The sequence below is a fragment of the Pteropus vampyrus genome, unplaced genomic scaffold (assembly GCF_000151845.1).
Source record: "Pteropus vampyrus isolate Shadow unplaced genomic scaffold, Pvam_2.0 Scaffold29, whole genome shotgun sequence".
NCBI lineage: Eukaryota > Metazoa > Chordata > Mammalia > Chiroptera > Pteropodidae > Pteropus > Pteropus vampyrus.
In genome coordinates this window covers 6,282,973-6,306,599 of record NW_011888810.1, presented here as the reverse complement: position 1 = coordinate 6,306,599, position 23,627 = coordinate 6,282,973, and the positions used below count along the sequence as shown (strand labels likewise).

Below are 23,627 nucleotides of genomic sequence, written 5' to 3'. Positions count from 1 at the left end.
ACCCTGATCATTCTTATCACAAGAAATTCCAAGAGTCTTAGTGAGCCAGGAACCATGGAGGAAGACCAAATATATATTTCTCATATATATATTTCTGAATGACCAAATAGATATTTCTTCTAAATCACAATGCACACCTCAAATATATTTTAGTTTTAAAAAGAACCAATTTTGAGTAGTGACCATCAGCCAAAATGCAGAATAAGGAGCCCGAATCCTCCTTCCCCAGGGAGACTGAACAAAATTACACAGATCAATTACCTTTGTAAGAAACCCAGAAACCAGATCAAAGATTCAGGCATCAGATAAAACAATTGTTACATGAATAAAGAAAACAAAGAGTTGCATTTTAATCTCTTTCTAGTCTTTTGATGTGACTTCGTTCTACTGTGGCCTGATGGTCCTTTTCCAATCTAAACGTACAGACCAGGAGCCTCCAGGTACCACTGTGGTATCACAAGTCATACCAAGGGGAAATTAAAGGCCTTATTTTTACAAATTCTAACATTTTGATTTGATTTATAATGCTTTCTCAGACACAGTCTGGCCCATAATATGCATATGCCAAACCCTAAGCACCAGCAGTTGTTTTCATCTTAATCAGTGGAAAGTATAACCACAAATGTGTGCACAGGGAGAAGTGATTCGTGGCATCTGAATCAGTAGTACAGTACTGTGCAAAATTAGGTCTCTACACTTTTCTGATTTTTCCCATTAAGACTCCTTTTTTTTTTTTTTTGACATTAAGCACCACTTTGGTGTGGGTGGAGAAAAGAAACACAAGTCAGTAGATCTTAATGACCAACTCTTTTCTACCACTAATGGGTCATGTCCTTCTGGCAAGTCATAATTCCTCTGCTCATCAGATTTCTCAGCTGTGCAAAGTGAGCTGTAGTAACAATGATTACAGTAACAACACTGATTGTGTAACTCTAGGTGCTTTCACTGTATAAACATTATCTCAGCCATGAAGTTGATACTCTACTTATCCTTGGTGCACAGATGAGGAACCTTAGAATCAAGGATGGCAAGCAGCTTGCCCTAGAGCATGCAGCTGGTTGATGGTAGAACTGGAGCAGATGTTGAACCCAGGCTGCCAGATTCCAAAATTGCCTGCTGAAACCACTACTCTGTACAGTCAGAATGCAGAGATCTAAGGCTAGGAAGTAATTCAGGATCCACTAAGTGCTAGGTCCTCATTTGGGGGTTGTCACACATTATTATCACAGTGGCTTTTAGTCATTATTCTCTTAAGAAAAAATAAAGGAATTCAAAGACCAGAGTAACTGAGTCACTTAATCTTAACCACAGTGAAAACTGAATTTATACCTAGGCTTCTCTGTTTACAATGTCCAAGCTCTTTTCACAGCTTCACTTTGTCCCTGCAGTTCTCTCCCCTCTGTGGCCATCAGACAGGGACAGGAGTTACAGGGAGACAGGGACAGTGGCCTGAGGTCTTTTGTTAATTGCCAGCATCCAACTCATTCTATTACCATAGCTTGTTGATATAAAAAAAATCCATTAATAATGGCTGCTATGATAATTTACACTTTGTCTTAAAGAGGTTATTATTGGCGTGAAAGGTTCAATTTTCATTTTTGATATGGGTACTGATCCTTTAAAGATTTTTCTCTCATTTGTTTTATGGGAACAATTAAGTACAGAGTTTTAATAGGAGGACAAGTTTTCTCTTCTAGAGAGCCTGAGACCCTGTTCTTCGGTGTAGAGTCATGAAAGGTGATGGTTTTAGAGCTTTGCAGACCGAATGCCAAGCCCAGCTCTCTCTCCTACACACTGTGGAACTTTAGACATACTGCTTAACTTCACTGAGGTTCAGTCTCTTTGTTAAATAGGCACTTCGAGGATTGCCGTAATAATTTAATTAGATAACAAATGGCACGCAGTATGTGTTCAATAAAATAGAATCCCTTTCAATAATTAGTTAACAGAAATCATCAATTTATATCTACTTTTGCGTAACATATTATGTTTGAAAATAACAAAATTAGACATGTACGCCTAGTAAAACAGAGTAAACACTCAAGCAATGACCTGTCTTTTTAGGGCCTCAGGTTTTTGCTGCTACTGACAGGGGTCCAGAAAAAGATGTACTGTGATCTGGGGGACATTAAGTCCCAGTGTGAGAGCTGTGAAATTGGAGTCAGAAAAACAAAGTCCTGTCCTCATCATTTTATTGACTGACTCTCTGACCTCTTCAAATTATTTAAATTCTGTTCTTGTTTTTCTTTCATCTGCAAAATCAGAAAAGCAAAACTGCCTCTTCTGTTTTGTTTCTCATGGGTTACGTAGGAGGATGCTGTCGTCATTTCCCTCCTTGTTTTGTTCATTCCATAGGAAGGCTGCCGCTTTCCATACGTTCTCATGTGAAATCACCGAGAGGTGCTTGAGAACTCTAGTATTTCTGCTCTTATAAAATCTAGTACCTTTTCAGTTAAATATCTTGACACTTATTTTAGAAAGATTATTTATCCCCTATGATTATTTATCCCCTATGATTATTTATCACACTGTTATCATCATGTAATATTAACTCTGTTATGGAAATATTTTAGTATTCTGTTCAAGAAATAGCAGTATCCATGGATCAGCCATTACAAGAGTAATTTTTCTGTAGTTGTTGATCTTCTGAATTCAACTTTTCTCTTGTAGATCATTGGAATTACATCTGTGTATTGTTTAGGCTTGGTTTGTGTATGTGTGTGTGAGGGGTGTGGAGTTTCCTTTCTTTCATATCCCATCATTTTTCATTTTGGGCCTTTTGGGAATTGTTAAAGAATTTGTAGAATGCAACTGTGTATTCACAGCATGATGCATTCATCAAAATAATTCTATCCACAGCATTTAATTTGTGGATTTGTATTCCTGCTGCACTAAAATAAGAAATGTTAATTTCTTGCAGACTATTAACAGATGATTTAAAATATCTGCCAAACAGGAATGTCTGTTTCCATGTGAGGAATTTTCATAATAAAATCCTGGCACCATAGCCAAAGAGGATAGTTTTTTAATACAAACGGAATGAAACAACAGAAAGTATTTTCCTTAAAGATAGTTTTAGCTACAACCTGCCAATGCTGTTTAGTTATTTCTGTCTTATTTTCTGCTTTTGTTTTGAAACGTAATGCAATTTTACCTGGATGCACTCCCGGATACTCACGAATTAGCTCCTTAAGTTGACTGGCTCTGCCAAAGACAAGACCTCCAGAAAATCGGGAGGCTCTGCTGCCTCTCCCCTTCCCCTACCCACATCTCTAGAGGGGAAAAAAGGGTTAAAGATTATTGAATAATACAGGAGAGAGGAGGGAGCCCCGAGCAGGCCCAGGAGCAGCAGGCCGCGCCTCCAGGTCCAGCTTTCATCAGCAGCGCAGCACGGTGGAGCTCTGAGCGCTGCTGTGAATTGGGAGGAGGGAGGCTGCTGTCAATTTCTAAGACCGCTGCTGCGAGGAGTGGGCGTGGCCTCAGCGGTGTGGATGCTTGTTAGGAAAGATGCTGGGTGCTTTTTAGTGAGGAGTCAGGGCTGTGGTGTGTGCGTGTGTGCGCGAGAGAGACAGAGAGAGGGAGAGAGAGGGAGAGAGGGGGGAAGGGGGGAGAGAGACTGGGTGTGAGAGAGAGAGAGAGAGAGAGAGAGAGAGAGAGAGAGAGGGAGGGAGGGAGGGGGAGAGAGAGAGAGAGGTGGGGAAGGATAGGAAAAGGGAGGGAGGGAGGGAGAGACTGAGAGACCTAGAGGTGCTGAAGACAGAGCTGGCAGAGGGACTGAGAACAGGACTAGAGCACTGGGAAAGCCTCTCAGGATCTTTTCCGAGAGCCTAATAAATGTGAACATGGGGTCTGTCACTGGCGCTGTCCTCAAGATGCTACTTCTGTTATCTACTCAAAACTGGAACAGGGTCATAGCTGGGAATTCCTGTAAGTATAAAGCAAATGATTTAAACTTGTAGGGGAGGCTCTCTACAAAACTTTAATTCTGTTGTTTTTATGATTATTATTTACAACTGAAATTGCTGCAAAGCATATTGCTATAAATGAAGCATCACTTGAAAATTTTGGAAATATGACTGGGTTTACACCTATTTTTCCTCTTACTCTGGTCAAAATATGCAAAGTGTCATTTTTCTTTTTGTCTATGAGCAGAATCTTATCTTTTCATCTTTGAATATTCATTGAGAAAGCTCAAGTTCTAGTGAAAACATTAAATTAGCATCTTAACCAGGGAATAGCCTACGAATGTCTTCATTTCTTTTTCTTTTTTTTTAGGATTACTGAATTTTATTGGAATTATGTCTAACAAGAAAACAACTGGCAGACTTTACATTATGCTGCATTAGCTTAGGTTTCTGAAGTTTGCTATTTGGCAGACTGATAGCTGGCTTCATCTTTAAAATGATGCCAGGCTCATAACTGAAATGTACTGCAGAATTCAGGAGCAGAATTGGTGGAGGTGAACCTCAATATTAAGACTTGTGCCCTCACTGCAAAAAGAATGAGACCGAAGCACTCTTGAAAGTGGGGGGAGGGCTTGATTTCTACATTTTGCTTACATGAAAAACATCCAGGTGATTTTTCAAAAGTATTATTTTTTAGTGGTTGAATTTTGAACTTTATAAATTTGTAATTGACTATTCTGATTCTGAGTTAATTGATTCAGGGAAGATTTATAAAGCTCTTATTTGTAATTTAAATATCCTCCAAAATAATTTGGCAAAACTCCCTTTATCCACTTTTTATTAGAGATAGAAAAAGTTTTAAAAGTTATATTTGGCTTAAAATGTCTAATGGGAGAATTTTTTCCTCTTTGATGAATGATAAACAAGCTCTGCAAGTACAACTTTTTATCTTTTACAGATTTTAAAGGAAAAGCTCATTTGCTTTTCAAGAAAGGGCTATGAGGCCTGTTCAGGAATTTATGTTGCTGCTGTGTAATCGGGTTTAGGTCAGAGGGTTACAAGTAAGCCAGTAGTAAGGTGTTTGCTGTGGCACATCCCTTGAGTGCACTGAATACCCCAATGTGGGAAGAACATTATTAATGACCTTACGGGTACAAGTCACATGTTCGTTTACACGGCTTGGCTACTGTGATTTTGTGTTTCCATTCAGTATTAGATCATTGAGTGGGCTGGTATAGCTATTATTCTGAAAGAAGAGAACTTTCCTCGGATACTGCACTGTGTCTCAGATGCAGTTTTCATTTGGGTGTATAAGAATCCCACGAGTCAATAAATTGTGTATATTTTCACCTAGTCAGAATCTTGGAATGCTGTAATGGTAGCGTTTGACAAACATTGCAGCACACAAACAAACAATAACACAGACACACACACACACACACACACACACACACAAAGTTTTGTAGAAAAGGCATAAATAATTCATCCTCCAACTACTGAAGTTCAACAAAAAAGGAAAGCACTAGAGGTCACTCTTACAATGTAAAGCACATCACTTGAAGCGTCCTTCCCTTAAGAAAAGCAGAGGTTGAGTCTGGCCTAGATGTAGTAGCGTCTTTCCAGTACTGCCCTTATTTGGGTTTATGGTATATTGATGTGGTTGATTGGGCCTCTAGTTGTTTACATTTGTTTGTTTTCTTGAAGTCAAATAAAAGGCAGATCAACCTTAAATAGCCTTCTTTTGAAATATATCTTCTTAGCAAAAGAAAGATGAATTTCTGAGAAGATCTTAGGGGGGCAGATATTTTTGGGGATTTAGTTCTAGCTGAGTCTCTGACTCTTAAAATTTCAATCCTGGGTCTGTATTCTTTCAGCCTTGGTTTGTTCAGGAAGTGGTTTAATGCTCTTTGAAAGATTTGATAGATGTAAGGAACCTATACAATTTTAATTTATTAGGAATATTTAAATACTAATGTTGGAGTTCTTGGTTACCATATGTTAAGGGCTGACTGTTCTTAAAGTGTCAAAAATACAGTTAAATGACTTCAGAGAATTAAAGTTGCATTTAGCAATTTCTTGTTAATGTCACTTTGGCAGTACGATTTGTAGCAGTATATATAAAAGAAAATAATTATTTCCCAATTTTATTTTATTTTTCAATATTTAGTAAGTTTTTCCCCCTTTATGGAAGGAAGCAAAGTCTACTTATTACCAAGGTATTTCATATGTTTTACCCTTTTTGGAAGAACAAGTATGTATGTTTACCAACAAGATTGGGATTCAGTGTATGGATAAGTAACCATTAACCAGCTTAAGCATTTTTTAAAATGTTGTACAATTACTCCAATAATTATTCTGGACAAGACTTTATATTAAAACATGAATCAATCTTAAAAACCAATATTGAAGTCAGGGAGAACTGAATATAAATAAAGAAAATTAAAGGTCAGTCTTTGAGGTGAATAACAAAGACCTTCTCCCTTTATTTACAGCTGATTCACCAGGAGCAAATCTGTTATCCACTGAGTCAGCCCAAGGCTGCCAGTGAGAAAGCTTTCACGGGACAGGACTCTGTAAACCAGGGACAGCTCAGGGATTAGGGGCACTTTAATGTGAATGTTAGTTGATCTAATTAATCAACAGGGAAACTTTACATTAGAAGGATTCTGTGCGAACACATACATGTTCATGTATATGTTCATGGGTATATATGTATATAAATATGTATAAACCCTTAGACCCATGTGCTCACACATTTTTGGTGTCTCTGCTTACTCCTTTTCTGTCTTAAGATAAAATATGTTGAATGGACCACATTCTTTGCCTGCTGGTGCCCTGCCTGACATTTCAACAGGAGTGAACCAGTACCAGGTCTTTCCTCTTTGTTCTGATCTAGTTGAGTTTTTTATTATATTGAGGAGTCTCTTCATGAAAGTTTAGAGACAGAGTCCCACAGAAGGGCTTGATCTTTGAAACGTTGCACTGGTTATCGTTAGTGTCTTCACTTGCTATTGTTAAGAAACACACATGGAGAAGGGAGTTGTCTCTTTATTTTTTCATTGCTCTTAGGAACCTACAACATCTTTCTGATCATTAAGACACTATTGAGGGCGGTGTTGACTCACCGCAACAGAAGGAACAGGTATAAGTAGTAAGGCAAGTAAGAGTTTTGCTTTCATTTTAATTCTTGCAGATCATGTGATGAAGGCTCCCTGGCTGCCTCAGGTGTATGAGCCTTACTCTGAGAATATTTAAAACTCACTAGGTAGCTTATGAATGACTTAATTAGAAGTTAACTTCTCCCTGTGTTCTTTCTTTTCTCTAATTGCAATAAAGGCTATATCTGATATCTACCCCAAAAGAAGCACTAAAGAATAGGTTAAAATCAACAATAGGTAGAGGTGATTACCTGAGTAGATGATCACGCTGTGGACTTTGGGATGCAACCTGAAAGCAACTGGATAGATTCTCAAATTATTAAAACTCAGTCTTGTAATTTTTTCTAGAAGCTTCTTCTTTTCCTCCTCCCCAAAATTCCTTTCCATAGCAAAAAATAACTAGAATACAACAGTAAAGTACTGATAAACTATAATTACATGATGCAATATATAAATAGCTGGCTTTTAGACATTAAGGTGGGCATACACATTACCTACTTTTCTAACGGCAAAACTGATTTTCATCATTTTAGTGCATTTTGTCACTCCTGATTACATGCATCCCAAATCATTTTGACAGGAGCATCCTTCAGTATGGAATAACACAGGTGATAGCTAACATAGGGCTCAAACACATGACTTTCATGTGATATCTAGTGCTTACTCTAAGTAATAAATCTTTTAATGTCTTCTGAAATTAATTTTGGAGTTTGTATTATTTGTAAACAATTTCTTTATCGGAGCCAATCTCTATATGAAGTTTGAATTCATCTCATCAGTGAAAAAATTAATAGAATTGTATAATATTAGCTATAAGATAATGTAATATTTAGCTCAGTGGTTGGTAAAATATGGCCTATGGGCCAAATCTGGCCCATGGCCTGTTTTGTACAGCCTGTGAGCTAAGAATCATTTTTACATTCTTAAATGTTTGAAAAAAAATTAAAAGAAGAATTCTTTGTGGCACAAAAGAGTGATATGAAATTCAAATTTCAGTTGTCCATTTTTTCTCATTAGTAGACCTGAATGGCAAGAATTCATATTCAATTATTAGTATTATATTTTTAATTTTATCTATAAAATTTTCTTAAAATTGATTTCCCTCTTATTTTATAATGATCTACATAATATTCTTTACTATCTGGCCCTTTATAGAAAAAGTTCATCAACCCTTAATTTAAATAATATACAATATAATGTAATGATGAGACATGGATAGTGGATAAATAAAACTGCTATGATAACATTTAGTCTTAATAATTTAGCACACAAATACATCCCTTAGAGTTGTAGTACTGAAGTTAACCACTGCTCTTGCCAGAAATTATAACAGAAGAAGCCTTCGAGTCAGTATCTTCTTCATATGTTTCCTCTTTAAGACTTTATTGTTCAGAAATTTTATTTCAGTGAGTCCGAATTATAACTATTTGTAAAGTTTCAGCAGTTTTGGTTGCCAAAGGGGCACTTTCTATCTCAAGTGTTCTCATTAGTATTAAGAAGTTCAATAAAGTAAATTGCACCTTAGATATTTTGACTAAGAATTCTGTTGTTTTATACTTCCATGAGTGTAAAATATTCCACTCCATACTAATCAGAAACTTGCATTTGGAATCACTGATTGTGTGAGGGAAATGTTCTTATGAAACAGTGTTCTTATCCCTATGACTTGAGCAGTAGTGGCTTCCTAAAAATTCTGAAATTGGCAAACTTTCTAGACTAAATTGAAAACTAGATTTTCATTTAAGCAATGTCCACAGAGAATTCATAATAATTAGCAGGTGCCTCTCACCTACTCATGCCAAGATAATTAATTTTTATGTAAATGTCTTGTCCATTTGAAATTGTATTTACTTTCATCTCCAAGAACTGGTGATTGGCTTCATTTTATTTACATTACACTGTTTACTATAGTGTTTTTTTTTTTTATAAAAGTTTAAGTTAAAAAATATAATGAGATATGATATTTTAAAAATTCTTTTCATTGCGATTCCATTGTAACATTTTTATACGATATCAATGGCCCTATGTTAAAATAATTTAATTTTCATAATACCGTTTATAATGATTCATCTCTAGTAAAGATTTCTGTCTTAAAAAAAGGACCAACTTCCAAATCAAAGACAATCTAGGACAGTCTCATAGAGTTCTGGGTGTCAACAAGAATTGTGATGGGATTCATGACTATTCACTGTGAATAAATGTAAAAGATAGTGACACATTGCACAATTCTAATTTTTTTTATAATAGAATATCAGTCTTGCTTTACAAATGCCTATTTTTCACATTTTGATACAATATTTAGAATTTAAATCTTTTTTTTTTTTATCTTAAATCAATATTGGAGCCTTAATATTGTCCACTAAGCATGATATGTCCTTTAGATTGCCAATTATTCAGGTTATCTAAGATGTCCTTCACTAACCTTTAAAAAATCTTTTTCTTTCCAATTTAGTGATTAAAAGATTAGAGAATGGGCCAGCCCTTGAAAACAGTAGGAAGAATAATAAGGATTTATCTAACTTGTTATATAGACCTCAGATATGCATATTCACATTGGTAGGTGAATATTTCTGGTGAAATCTTAAATAATGTAGACTTCGATGTAATTTTTTCAGTGGCCCAGTGTTTCAATTATTGCTTAGCATATATATATATTTTTCATTTTTATTGATTCAAAAATTTCGACCTCAATGACCTGTTTGGTATTTACCTAGAATCATTATAGTTTTTCAGATTAACTAGTATGATAGGGAAGGGTGGAGCCATTACAGAATATATGCTTAAAATAGATGTTTCATGAATTAACTATATTCATAAGGTGAAATGAGCTATCTTTTTGTTGGTGGCAGTAGAGTGAATTCTTATGGGATATATGGGTAATTGCTTTAATGGGTATTTCAGCTAGAAACTTTTAGAAATACTCTTTAACAAACACATCTTTAAAAATAGTCTTGAATTGTAGCATCAAATGCTAAGGTCAGTTTAATTTTGGTCACTTTAAAAAGAAAAATCTCAGAAAGAGAAATGCCCCAAACTAAATGCAGACAAAATTTATGGCACTTTAGCAGACCTTGCGACTCTCACTGAAACTCTTCCTTTAAAGGAAGAATGAACTCATCAAAAAGCCTCAATTAACTGAGTATACTTCAATGAAATAATTTACCTTGAGGATTAATATTGTAATTTGAAGGCTTTGAAGTTTTTAAAAAAAGGTTTAAAATTTCTTGAGAAATAATAGTTTACTCATAACTCTAAGTTACAATAAATTGCATTTCTAAATAATAAAGGTGCCACTGATCATTGGATTATCTTAGTTACTTTTCTGGGGAAACTTTGATGTCTAAGATTTCACCATTAAAATTTTTTCAGTGATCTCTAAGGCTATAATTGTCTGGCTTTGTGCTTCAATTAGGTATGTATGTATGTATGTGTGTATATTTATTTATTCGACTTCTAGAATTATTGTTCTTTGTTTATAATCTAGGAATTTAGCTACTCCCCCCCAACCCCCACCCCGGGCCTGGTGACTATGTTGGTAAAGATCAAATCTGATATGCTACTGCACAAATAAAGAAAGATATATCTTTGTTTCCCAGTTGACTTTTGGAGGATAAAGTTTTTTCCAAAATGTCTTTTGCCGAGGTAGTCACTACAGTATTATGTAATGGAAAATAATGTACATGCAAAATTCGCTACAAATTACCATTATTGTTTCAGTTCTCTTGAGAAAAATTGCTATTTGGAAGAGGAAGAGTATGTGTATTTTTTTTCTCTCCCAGTGAGTTTTCATCATGGTTCATGGAAAAGTGGTACTCTGGTAATAAAACTGGAGAAATAGCATAACAGGAGGTAAAATGAGCCTGTTTATGTTACAGTTAATGAGTCATTCCAATGTAATAATTGGAAAAGTGAGTGAAGCCTGAAAACATTTGACATTTTAAGTAGTTTAAAATTAGTAACTATAAAAATTTTTAATGCCATAAGTATTTAATAGAACAGTGATGAAATTTACTTCTAAGTTTTTTTAAATCACAAAGGAAAAAAATGGTATGATATGTATCAGTTGGCCTAAAGCTCTAATTACTTTTTTTTTCATTAAGTACCTCTCATTATTTAGCAGTGCTCTAAAAAAGATAAAATGTGCTTCTAAATTATAAAAGACATATTTGTTTCTGTAACCATTTTTTTCCACTGGCAATTATGGTACTTATAAGTGAGGTCATAGGTTGATATTAGTTTAGAAATAGCATGTAAATATGTATATAAATTCATTTGCCTCCCTAAATTACATTTATGGTATAGTTTTTAGACAAACTATAACTTGTAATTTTATTACTTGACTTGGAAGTTATAGCCTATAGAGAGATATTTTTAAGTGCTATGAATAAGGAGACTGATAAACTCTCTTAGAAAGTGTCATCCAGAAATTTAAACCTTGTGGCCCCCAATTGAGAACCCCAGATTTTCCTGTCAGTATAAAACAATTACCTTTGCCATACCAGAACCAACGAAGAAATTTCTTGGAAAATCTGAGAAAATTAAAATTTCCTCTGGGTTAATAGTTTTCCTCTAAAAGATTGAATGTATATTTAGATCTTCAAGACTTTTCTTTAGTTTTCTAAGTTATTAATATGTGTTTATCTTTTAAAATATGCTGATCAGATGATAACCAAGCAAAAGGAAGGAACTAAATTGATAATGGTCTGGAAGGGAAATGAGTTGCCAAGATGAAATTGTCATCTTGTGCATCTGCATGCTAGTGCGCGTGCACGAGAACACACGCATGAGCACGCATATGTTGAAAGATATTGTGGATGGGAATTGGGGAACAGCCCATATTGGTAGAATGGAAAACATTGCCCCTAGGTGGCACATTTTTAATTAAGTACCGTTGGAATATAGAATAATATTCTTTCTTCTTTGCTACCAAGCCAGAATAGTCTTTGGTATGGTTTTAAAATAGTGTATGGGATAATAAAAACAGCAAGAGGCCTTTTGGGATCCAATTTAAATTTATTCTCAACAGAGGAACAGTGTTGCCCTTTTTGATCTCAAAGTTCTTTATTTTCTAGGGTATAACATGAAGACCTCAGGGTCTCAACACTTAACTCAATTTCTTGTCAGTCTCAGGGTACTAGTCTTTCTGAACATGGCATTGAAAGCAGAAAATAGGAAAGATTTTAGTTTAAAAAACCACTGGATAAATTGAAGCATAATTTAACTCTCGAAGACAATGCAATAAAGTGATACTGGTACCAAGAGAAGGGCATTATAAACAAAGTTTAACATTTTTCACATCATTCACTTTTATCTCTCAATTTTGGCTGACTTTAAACAAAAAGAATCTATCTCCAAGGCAGAAAGCTGCATGGATGCTTAGCGATCCTCATAATTAAGGATTTATAATACATATTTACATTTGCCATGTTTTAGATGTTTAGGACTTAATTAAAAGAACATTGCTAAAATAAAAGCAATTCTATCTAAAGTGGTGGTGAGGGAATTCTGTGCAAGGTTATAAAGCTGCTCAATTAGGCTCTTTTGTTCCATTGTGTGTATGATTTCTATGTTTATTTGAACTGTTGTACTTTAACATAGAGCCTGTTATAATCCTGTTAAGAAAACTTCATCTACCTGTAAAATGTCATAACACAACCTCAAGTATCATAAAACCTTCCCTAAAACAAAAGAGAGAGAGAATTTGGGAAAAGAACTAGGATATATTTAAGAAAGGAAGGAGCAAACATTGAAGATTACATTTCAATTTCTTAAACTCATAGCATCTTATAGGACCTAGTGATAAATGAAACATGATAAAATAAAATATTTCATAGGCAAATATCTATTAGAGAAATGAGAAAAGTAGGCAACTACACATATATTGTAGAATTTTAGGTACTAAGAATAAAATTATGAACACAGTAATTTGCCATGCTTGACGTATTTACTGGTGTGGCCTTGTAAATGACCATATTCATTCCTTGAAAGCCTTGCTATGTGTTTGCCTATGAAATGGTTTCTTTCTAATCTTTCTCTTTTTAATTGCAACATGAAATAGATTAGCATGAAAAGAATGTACGTAGTATCATTAATCACTGAACCATTCTCTAGAGAAGATGCCGGCAGTTCTCTGTTTTTCTGAGTTAGCAAAACTGAGCCTTCCATGATCGTTTTTCTCTTTCACTTTCCTGGATGTGAGGATGATCTGGCTGTAGCATCTGTCATTTTAGTGATTGCCAGGGTTGATTTGGCTGATACAACTGGTAAGGCAGCTGTCCCCTTCCTCCCTCACTACTTCTTGTGACTCCTATTCCTTCCATTCCATACGATACACTATTCTAAAATACTACACATACTATTGTATTTTTAGGTAAGTTTTCCATAATGCATTAATATATTTAATATCTTTTAAGGTTTTTATGGAAAATGAAAGCAGGTCTCGCCTTGCAGATACTTCATTTAGTTGTTTCTAACATTAAGTTCAGACTTACTAGCACAGCAAACAAAATACCTTCCTTCTCTGCATTTGCTGATCTTTCCGCCTCTGTCTGTCTTAGCTGCTTTGTCTCCCTCACAATCTTGTCCCCACCATGTCCTCTAGCCTCTATCACCTGGCCTTTACATCTGCTGTTTCCTTTGCCTGAATTGCCCTTAATCACTTATTTCTAAATCATCTTGGAAAACTTCTACACAAAGCAAGCCCCACCTCCTTTCTCCATGGAGTCTTACTTGATGAAACCATCTCCACTCTCATGATTTTCTTAGCAGAAATTCCATAGCACCTGCCTTTATAGAGTAAAAACCTGTTTTTAAAAAATGCCTCTTTTATAAAATCCTGAAATCTTTGAAAAGCAAAGGTAGTATTTTAATCATTTCTGTATCTGCAACCCCTAGCACAGTGCCTGGAGTAAAGAGGATATTCAGTAAATATGGAAAAGATATACTGATCGATGGTTTTTTTTTTTTTTTTTTTTGGAGTTATAATACCCCAAAAAGGTGAACAGAATTAAGTTAGATACGTTGGAATATTGTATGTTTTTTTTAATGATGAACAAGTCATTTTTTTATTTAGAAGGCCATTAATTTTTGCTTTTTTTAAAAAAACCTTTATTTGACTTTGTATTTATCTTACTGCATTTCATTTAGTTAGGTTGAGTACTTCATTACGGCCTGTCATAATCCATTAAGATGCATGTTATCATGGCCAAACTACTCTTATCGTTTCTTGCTCTCTCTTCTCTTTCTCATTCCCTTTTTAAATTTATAGATAATGTAACTTGATAGGCTACTGTATCAAGTCTTTTTTCAATAGAGGATTCTCAATGGACAATTGAAAAATACAAGAGTGTTAAGTTGGAAGAGCATCTTCCCCCTTCCAGGTCATCCTTGTGCCTCTGCATCCCCGTAGCACCTCCCGGATCATTTCCTTCAATTGGAAAGTCGTTCTACAAAGTTCTCTCCACATTCTGGGAAGAAGTTTTCAACTCCTTCATCTATCTTGGACTTCAGTTTCTTAATGTTGGCCTTTATTTTACATTTTCTTTTTTGAAGACCTTGCTCCTTTACAGAGGGTAGGAGAAAAATAAACTTTGCTTTCCATTTTTTCTGTTCATCATTAACTTTATAAAGAGTGTACTTGCAGCTTGCTCTGTTTTTTTTTTGCTTACAAATGTAAACAAAACTGTTTTTCATTGCCTTTAGCAATTTTTACAAGCAGTCATGAGTTCTGAACTTTTATTTTCCTCTCTTAATTGCACCATGTTCTTTTTACTATTTTTTTTTTATAAAACATCACTTTAAAAAAAATTTTCCTGGCTTTATTGAAATATAATAGACAATTAGTTGCTCATATTTACATTGTACAATTCAATGAGTTTTTTTCAATTATAGTTGGCATACAATAATATACCAGTTTCAGTTGTATAACCTAGTGACCAGAGATCCACATAACTTGCAAAGCGGTCACCCCACTAAATCTAGTACCCCTTTTCCCTCTTACATATTTATTACAACATTATTAACCATCTTCCCCATGCTACACTCCACATCTCTATGTCTATTCTGCAACTATCCATTTGTACCTCTTAATCCTTTGCCTTTTTTTCCCCACCCCCAACTACCCTCTCATCTAGTAGCCCTCAAAATATTCTCTGTATCTATGAGTTTATTATTGCTTTTGTTGTTGTTATTTGTTCTTTAGATTCCACACGTATGAGAAATCATGTGGTATTTGTCTTTCTTTATCCTTCCCATTTCATTCAGCACAATACCCTCTAGGTCCATCAAGGCAATATCTTTCTCCATTCCCTTTCTATTACTCTGTGTGTGTCCCGTAAGCTGAAGTATCTTGTAGGCAGCGTATGTTGGGGTCTTGTTTTCTTATCCTATTCAGCCACCCTAACCTTTGATTGGAGCACTTAATTTTTTTCCTTTTGAGGTACTTGTTGATAAGAACGTGGTAACTTACCACTTTTTTTAGATTCCTCTCATGTTTTTACTTCCTCATTGTATACATTTGCAATTATATAGCTTGTAGCTTTCCGCACGCGTTGACATACATTTTCATTATAAATGACAAACGTTCCTTTTGCACTGGGCTCTGTGAGTCTAAGGTGGTGAAATGTACCTCGCAGGCCTGTGAGGTAGATGTTGTTATCACTGTTTTACAAACTAGGAAATTGAAAATTAGGAGGTGCTTCCAAAGCCACCGAGTAAGGAAGACTAGAGCTGGGACGCGGACGGAGCTTCAGTGAGGCCAAATCCATTGCTCTTTGAAATGCAATACACTCACCTTCTCTATAAGCCTTTGAAATCACCAACCCTGAGAATTAGAAGCCACACATGCCTATTCTCAGTGTTCCCTCTCTGGTATGATAAACTCTAGAGTAATGTGATTTCTTTCCTCCAAGAATCCTGTCACCTGTATTTTATCAACAAGCTCTTCCTTACTAGTCAGAGCGAAGTGTCAAGCGTCACTCACTGTGTGTAATTGAAAATATTTCCCTCTGAATGTACCCTGATTCCCCTCTGATCCTTGGTACCCAGAGACCTATCCACTCACTCTAAATTCCTTCTCGCAGTCAACAGTTCCGAGAACAGATACTAAGGGGGCGGAGACAGCTCAAATCACAAAGAAAAACCAACAGTTTTCTGCGAGGCTGCAACACTGCCTGCCCGAAGCCCTCCACCAGTTTTGCTTCTTCCCTCTGTAGAGCACTTCTCCTTCTCCATGCTCAGGGTTATCCTTCCTTTGTGTGCTGTATTAGTCTGCTAGGGCTGCCATAACAAAATGTCACAGTCTGGGTGGCTTAACCAGCAGAAATGTAGTTTCTCAAAGTTCCGGGGACTGGAAGTTAAAGATCAAGGTGCCCGCAGGGTTGGTTTCTGGTGAAGCCTCTCTTCCTGGCTTGCAGATGGCCACCTTCTCGCTGTGTCCTCACATGGCCTTTCCTCTGTGTGTGATTAGTCAGAGGGAGATCTGTGATGTCTCTTCTTTTTCTTATGAGGATACCAGTCCTATCCCAATTAGGGCCTCACCTTCGTGATTTCATTTAACTTTAATTATCTTCTTAAAGTCCCTATCTCCAGACATAGTCATATTAGGGGTTTCAATATGTGAATTTGGGGGGTGGGGGACACAATTCAATCTATAACAAGTGCTCTCCCAGTTACAATTGCCTGAATAAAGTAACTTTTCTCTTGGTGTTTGGAAGAATTTTTGAAAATTCAACAGCAGATATATCACTTTTACTGATTAAAACTTTTCAAGTGAGTGAGGATGTCTTTCAGTTGAATCCCTCTTCAGTAGCATTGCTGGGATCCCACATGGGGTTCTCATCCATTAGCTCTCACTGCCTGGTTGTCACGGGTTGTGATCACTGCCATTTCCCTTCTTTTTATTTCCTTTTATCTGCACCTGGTGCTCTCTTGCTGCCTCTACCTGAGAGTTTCTGATAACTGTTCAAGGTGTGCATCTTAATGACGCACACACACACAAAAATGCTTCCCATGATTTCCCAACAGTTTTATATCTTTGAAGCAACTCGTGTCCTTTGAATACATTATTCTGTTCTAAATTCTCCTTCCGACGAGTCTTAGAGATACACAGGATGATAATTTGCTGCCCTTTATTAAAAATCACCTCTTTATTTATCACCTACATTCCCACAACTTTTATCACAAATGTTATTTTATCCCTTTCCAAATTAGTTTCTCCTTTATGTTACTGAGCTCCAGTTGTACTGTAATTCGCTCTGTGTATTTGTCATGTCCCCTTCCCCAAAGTTGATTTTGCAGTTCTTTTTCTCTGGCATTTTTCCATTTCTAATCTGTAAATCTAAGCACACCGATTCTCCCTTTTCCTCCTGTGATACCTTATATATCTAGCCTAAAACAAACAAACAAAACATAAATAAAATGAGCTATCATCATTTTAATGACTTCTTTAACTTCAATTTAAAATTTGTCTAATTTTAAATTTGTGGGATGCCCTCCTCACATCGGAAATTGAGACAGATGTTTGCCATACATTATTTCACTCAATCTTAACACAGCATCTGTTCACACCCAGTCATTTCTGTGTGCGTGTTTTCCCATCTTCTCCACTGCATTTCTCTTGTGGCTTAATAGTCTTTGTATTTATCTTTTTAAATGGTTCATAGTAACCTATCAAATGGATGTGCTCTTATTTAAGCATTCCTCTATTTTGAACCAATTGGGTGTTCACTGATATATTTTTAAATTCTCTTAGTCTACCAATATCTGCTTCCAGTTGTATATGGCTATCTTAAGATTCTTTAATTCTTTTAAGATCAGAGTATTTTATACCATGTACAAATGTCAGTGTCATGAAGTGTTCAATGTCTTTGTCCCACTTTGGCAGAAATATAGATTTCTTTTGGAAGGAGAAATTTAAAGCTATAGCTGGTTTATACCCTTCCCTTGCTCAAGAATTTATAACACTTAAAGATGGTCTGTGTCTCTTCTAGCAGTATCATTTGTTCAAACATGAATCAGAGGTGGTGGGTAGAGATTGCCACATTTGACAGATCTTAGAAGTGCATCTGTCACCCTCCAGGAAACCTGCTCACTCATCAATTGGTCTTGTCAGTTATATAGATAGTCGTCTCGTCTCTACAATCCTTAGCAGAAGCATCAATCATCCCTACATGTGTTCCTCTCAGGAGCTCGATTCCTGTGGCTTCTGATAGGCAAATGCAGGCTTTGGTCATAATGGTGAGCCTAGTGTCTTCTCCAGAAGGCAAGAGTCACTGTTTATGGGAAGACCCTCTTGGCTGTTGTATCACTCCTCCCTTAGATTTTCATTTCCTTCTGGCGCCTTAGAGTTTTGTCTTCCTTTTTAAAAATTTTATAATTTCTTTTATATTTTTGAGAAAAGTTTCAATATCTCAAGAAAACAGACCAGTACCCCTCAATACTTTTATTCCCTCTGAAATCAGGGAACGCAACCTATATTTTGTGACGATCGCGATGAAAAACACTTTAGATTTACAATTTTGAATGAGAACTCTGTTTCCACTGCTAAACTGGTACCAATATTACTTGAGCTCATCTCCTGGAGAGTATATATGATTCTGTGAAATATCTGATATGCCTTTGAATGGTGCTCTCCATCAATCCCAATCCCTTGTTTTAAAAAAGAAAAATATCAGAGACATTCAGGGCACTTTGTGCCTCACTCTTTTTTGACAGTTGACCCCTATTCATCTAGCCCAGCTCTCTTTGTAGTTATGCCTGAGGTTCTTAGTATTTCCTCCTTTTATGCGCAAGCAGTACACTATACATTTAAATATCGGCTCTATCAAACAAAGCAATGAGATAATCATTTTAATATTTTCTTTGATGTAACAATATTGATGAGCTGCTTTTTAGTCTCCTTCCTGTCTTCCTGATTCCACAGGTAAAAAATATTATGGGAAAGTGATTTTGTAGGGCGTTAACAAATTGATTCTAAAATGGATTTCTTGTTCATTGTACATTTTTAGGTGGACTTCTGTGACTCTGCACTTAAGGCAGTCTGTCACAAAGTATAACTTCACAGTTTTATAGCTATTTGCTTGGAACTAATGTATTTAAATACACATTTCATATGCTAAGCAAAACACAGGGTAAAATACTATAAGCAAATAGCTAATCCTAGAATTGAAATTTATTGCATTTTTTAGACCAAAACTTTTTTTTAATTAAAAGATACAATCGATGCCCAAAACTAAATGTAACATTTTTAGTGGGGTGGTTTGAACTGAGTGTTGTGATCAGCTTTTTTGTTCTTTATGTATGACAGATATTTCTTAAACCACACGTTCTTCTAAAAGCAACCAGAGTCAATCCCTATCTGTCCAGCCAGTTAAAATTTGAGGGTTCTGCTTCTTTTCCAAGTGAGCTTGCGATGTGATGTACAGAAAAGCGGGTATCAGAGTTACCCTAGAGTTTCCATATTTCAAGGTGGAGTGGGTTAGGCAAGGAAATTATTCATCCATTCACTCAATCTCTAAAACAGCTCGGTACGGGTTACTTGTTCTCATTAGAGTGGTAGTATAAAATCATAAATCCCTGACATTCAGGGACCAAAAACCAAATGGGGAAGATAGAAAGATATGTCTTAAAGTAGCTCTAATAAAAAGTTGATTATGATATATTACACTTCAATCCAGATTTCTGATGTAACACTATTCTGACTTAATTGGCAATCTATGTGTTTCTTCTTATTTCCTTTAAAAAAATCAATATATGACCTCTAATATCATAAGAGTTGATATGAGTTATATTTTTCATTGACTGTGAGTTGATAGTTTAGACATTTATCCCCAGGAATTACAGTAGGTGAATATGTTCTATATTATATGAACCCTGTAATTGCATACTTGGAGACCATGCTTATTTTTCAATTGGCACTGATGATTCAGAGAATTATACCTAAGAAATAAAGAAATATTAGCTAAATATATTATAAACATGTTTAGTAAAAATAATGTTTACATTCTCTGGGTGTATTTAGTTTCATATAATTACTCTTCACTGGGTTGGGTGATTATTCATTCAGTCTATTAAAATATTGCTTACCCTTCTAATTTCGGAGGCTTCTTGGGGTTTCGCCTTACTCTGCTCATTTTATTCATTTATTCACTCAACAAATATTTAGTAAGCCTCACAGTGTGCTACCTATCATTACACAGGTCTTTAGCAACAGTGATTTTGAAATGTTATAATGGTCAGAATCAGTAACTTCTCACTAACAATTGAGAATGGAAGTTTTGACTCTCAAATACATAATGCTTTTGTGATCATATTTTGTGCCTAAGGTTTTGCTTTCCTTCAAAACAAAATGTACAATACTGTTTGAGAGTGCTTTCAAGGTTGCCACTAGTAGTATAGGCAATGTGCTTAGTTTCTACTTTGGCTAGCTCTTAGCAGCCCACTCTTGTCTTAAAGATCAGATTTACCACCTTCTAGGTCTGTAGAAAAGCACAGCACAGTGTGATAAGCACAATGAGAAATATTTGGGGGTGATTATAGGCAAAACATCAGAGAAAGCTATTTCTTGAAGGACGAATAGGAGAGCCAGGAAGGGAAAGAAGGGGAAGACACACTCCAGTTAGAATGAGCCTCACAGAAGCATGAAGTTTCTGCATGTACCACAAGTAGTCCAGAGAGACTGGCCGAAGGTGTGGAGTGGCACAAATAGTTGTGATGTGGTCAGGTCATGAGGAGTCCTGTATTTAAAGTACTAAGTATGTTACCCAGAATCTCAAGAACGTCATCTAAATGTTGTGCTATGGACTCACATGTGCATGACATTGATTAGATTTGCATTTCGTGCAGTTAAAACTCTTGGTGATATGAAGAGTGGGAATGACCAGGGAAAGAGAATGGAGTCTAACCTGGGAATATAGAAATCAGATGTCTAACTCGTGAATTAATTCATGGACAAAGTTCTAAGAACTGCAGAGTAGCCAAGGGATTGGCAATGGTGATAAAGAGCAGTCACCAGACTTCTTCCATGTGAGTGTGCCAGACTGATAGAATGTCATGACCGATTGAAAGCAGGGATAGATGAGAGCAAGGAGAGATCATTTCAGTCGGTGGCTTTTCCTTTGTTTTATTTCCTGTTTATCTTTACTTATCTCTTCCTTCTCTACAAAGGATCGTAGTCAAAGTTTTTTGAGGTTGCGCGTGATATGCACTATGCAATATTTTACAAAGATTCATGCCATGCTGATATATTGAGTAAAATCTCTCTGAAATAAGGCTCATACAAAATACTTCCTGACATCACATGTAGTTGCATTTTAATGACATATCTTATTTTTTGGCAGGAATAAGAATTATCCTGAATTAAAGGTTTTATGAGGCTTCTCCTTCCTCATGACTGATAATCATGATGTTTTCCTGTCTCCACTCAGATATCTACCCCTACTTCACCCATTTGGCTCAGAGAGTAGAAATTCAATATTTGCCTCTTACGACAAAAGGCTGAATTCCTATAGTTGGGTTGTTTAGATGCTTCAGGACAAATACAGTCTAGATTGAAGTATCTATCAATCTAGATAGAGGACCTAGATAAAATGAAAAAGCAACAAAAGTTGATTAAAATTTTATAATGTGCTCTTGAAGTTATGTTTAATTTAATTAAACATTTACCAAATGACTGACATGTTGAAGCATGTACTAGAAAACAGGTATATAAAGATGTACAGACTCTGCTCTCCAAATAGAAGAGAGTGGAGAGAGAAAGAGAGACAGAGAGACAGAGAGACAGAGAGATGATGCAGTTCATTCTGATGGTACTAAATATACCATTTTTAGAAAAATGTCACTTCATTTTGAATCCTTTTGTTTTGCTATTATCTAAGGATTCAGAAGCCATAGGTGAATGCTATTAAATTATTGACTGTATTTAATACCCCCAAGCATTGAGAAGAGCTGAGGTAATTGTCCCTCCAGAGAGCTTTAATTCTCCAATGTGTTCTGTAGTCTTACACGATCTCCTGAGATTTAAAAATCTGTAGCAGGAAACATTTGAGGCTTTCAGTTGCTCTCCAATGGCAACTGTTACATTTTTAAAATATGCCTCTGGACATACCCAGCTATGAAGGAAAACTCAAAGTTGTTAAGAAATAACCTTTACTAATTTATAAATAAACTCAGAAGATTTATGAAAAATGAGAAGGAAAGCTCTCTTTTAGAGCGTTTTAGTATTTTGAACATCAAAATTTCCAGTATCACACAATGAGTAACTGGTCTTTAGGAAGCTATTTTTAATTGATGATACTATATAGCTAACTCTTCTTTCCCATTTAGATTTCAGAATCTGTAATACACTATTATTTAACTTAAATTCTGCTTAAAACCAGCAAATGTATATTCAAAACTCTATTAGGTAGGAATGTTCCCCACTAATATAAATTCTCTACATTGCAAAGAAGTTGAGGTAGTGAATGAACTATAATAAAAATGATTATTTATATTTATTTTATTCAACCACATAATATATTTAATTTATTATGTTACAACTCTAAAAATATAATAAAAAAAGGACCTCTTCTTCCAGATGTACATATTATGAGTCAATTTACGATGGAAATTAAATACTTGATACTGAGGAATGAGATAGTAATTTTACAAGGAAATCTTGACTCTAGTCTATCACTAAAACTTCCCTCAAGTTAATTGAAATGTATGCAGTCATCCCTCAGTATCCATGGGGGATTGGTTCCAGGACCCTCAAAGATACAAAAATCTGAGAATACTCAAGTCTCTTATATTAAATGGTGCAGTAGTTGCATATAACCTCTATTTGCATATAGGCCACAGCAGGGTATACCTACACATCATTTCATCTCATAGATGCAGTATAGTGCTTAGGCATGTGACAAATTCAGGTTTTGCTTTTTGGAAATATCTGGGATTAAAAAAATATTTTTGATTCTCTGTTGGTTGAATCTGTGAAAATATGTGGATGGTAGGCTTTTAATGCCAGTAGTAGATTGGGAAGGGGTAGGAAGGGCAAAAATGATGTTCAAATGGAGTTTGTACTATACCCATTCCTCTTCTTGATTGTGATTCAGTGTCTCTAGGATCTGGTAGAGATTTTTAATGTAATTTATTACAATGTCTTATCTTCAAAAAGTTAAATAAGCCAACTTTTTGCAGATGATGTCTAGTTATCATTGATGTGCATTTAAAGAAATCTCACTACAGAGAACATGTTTTATTGCTGTCTATTATGTTGAGAACCTTGCCTATCCTACATTTTGTCCACTTAGGACAATGTGCTTAGTGTAGTTGCTCAAATAACTCTTTAAAAATTTTTTATTATTCGATTAGAGTTAATATTTTATATTAGTTTCATGTGTAAAGCATAGTTGGACATTTATATAATTTACGAAGTCATCCCCGGCCCCGATTAGTCTAGTACTCACCTGGCACTATTAATGAATATTACAATATTATTGACTATATTTCCTATACTGTACTTCACACCCTTGTGACTATTTCGTAGCTACCAATTTGTACTTCTTAATCCCTTCACCTTTTGCACCCA

General features: G+C 35.5%; 1 protein-coding gene across 6 annotated transcripts in view; it reads left to right on the top strand.

Annotated features, from left to right (window-relative positions):
* Positions 1-3,639: 3,639 nt before the first annotated feature.
* Positions 3,640-23,627, top strand: part of CNTNAP4 (contactin associated protein like 4) — a 227,469-nt gene continuing 207,481 nt past the window's right edge. For 4 of the 6 annotated variants that reach the window (XM_023528552.1, XM_023528553.1, XM_023528550.1 and 1 more), the window contains exon 1: positions 3,640-3,927. In XM_023528552.1, the coding sequence (XP_023384320.1) occupies positions 3,843-3,927 (85 nt within the window). In that variant the 5' untranslated portion in view covers positions 3,640-3,842. The remainder of the gene's footprint in view (positions 3,928-23,627) is intronic. The other 2 variants (XM_023528549.1, XM_023528551.1) reach the window with 1 other exon arrangement.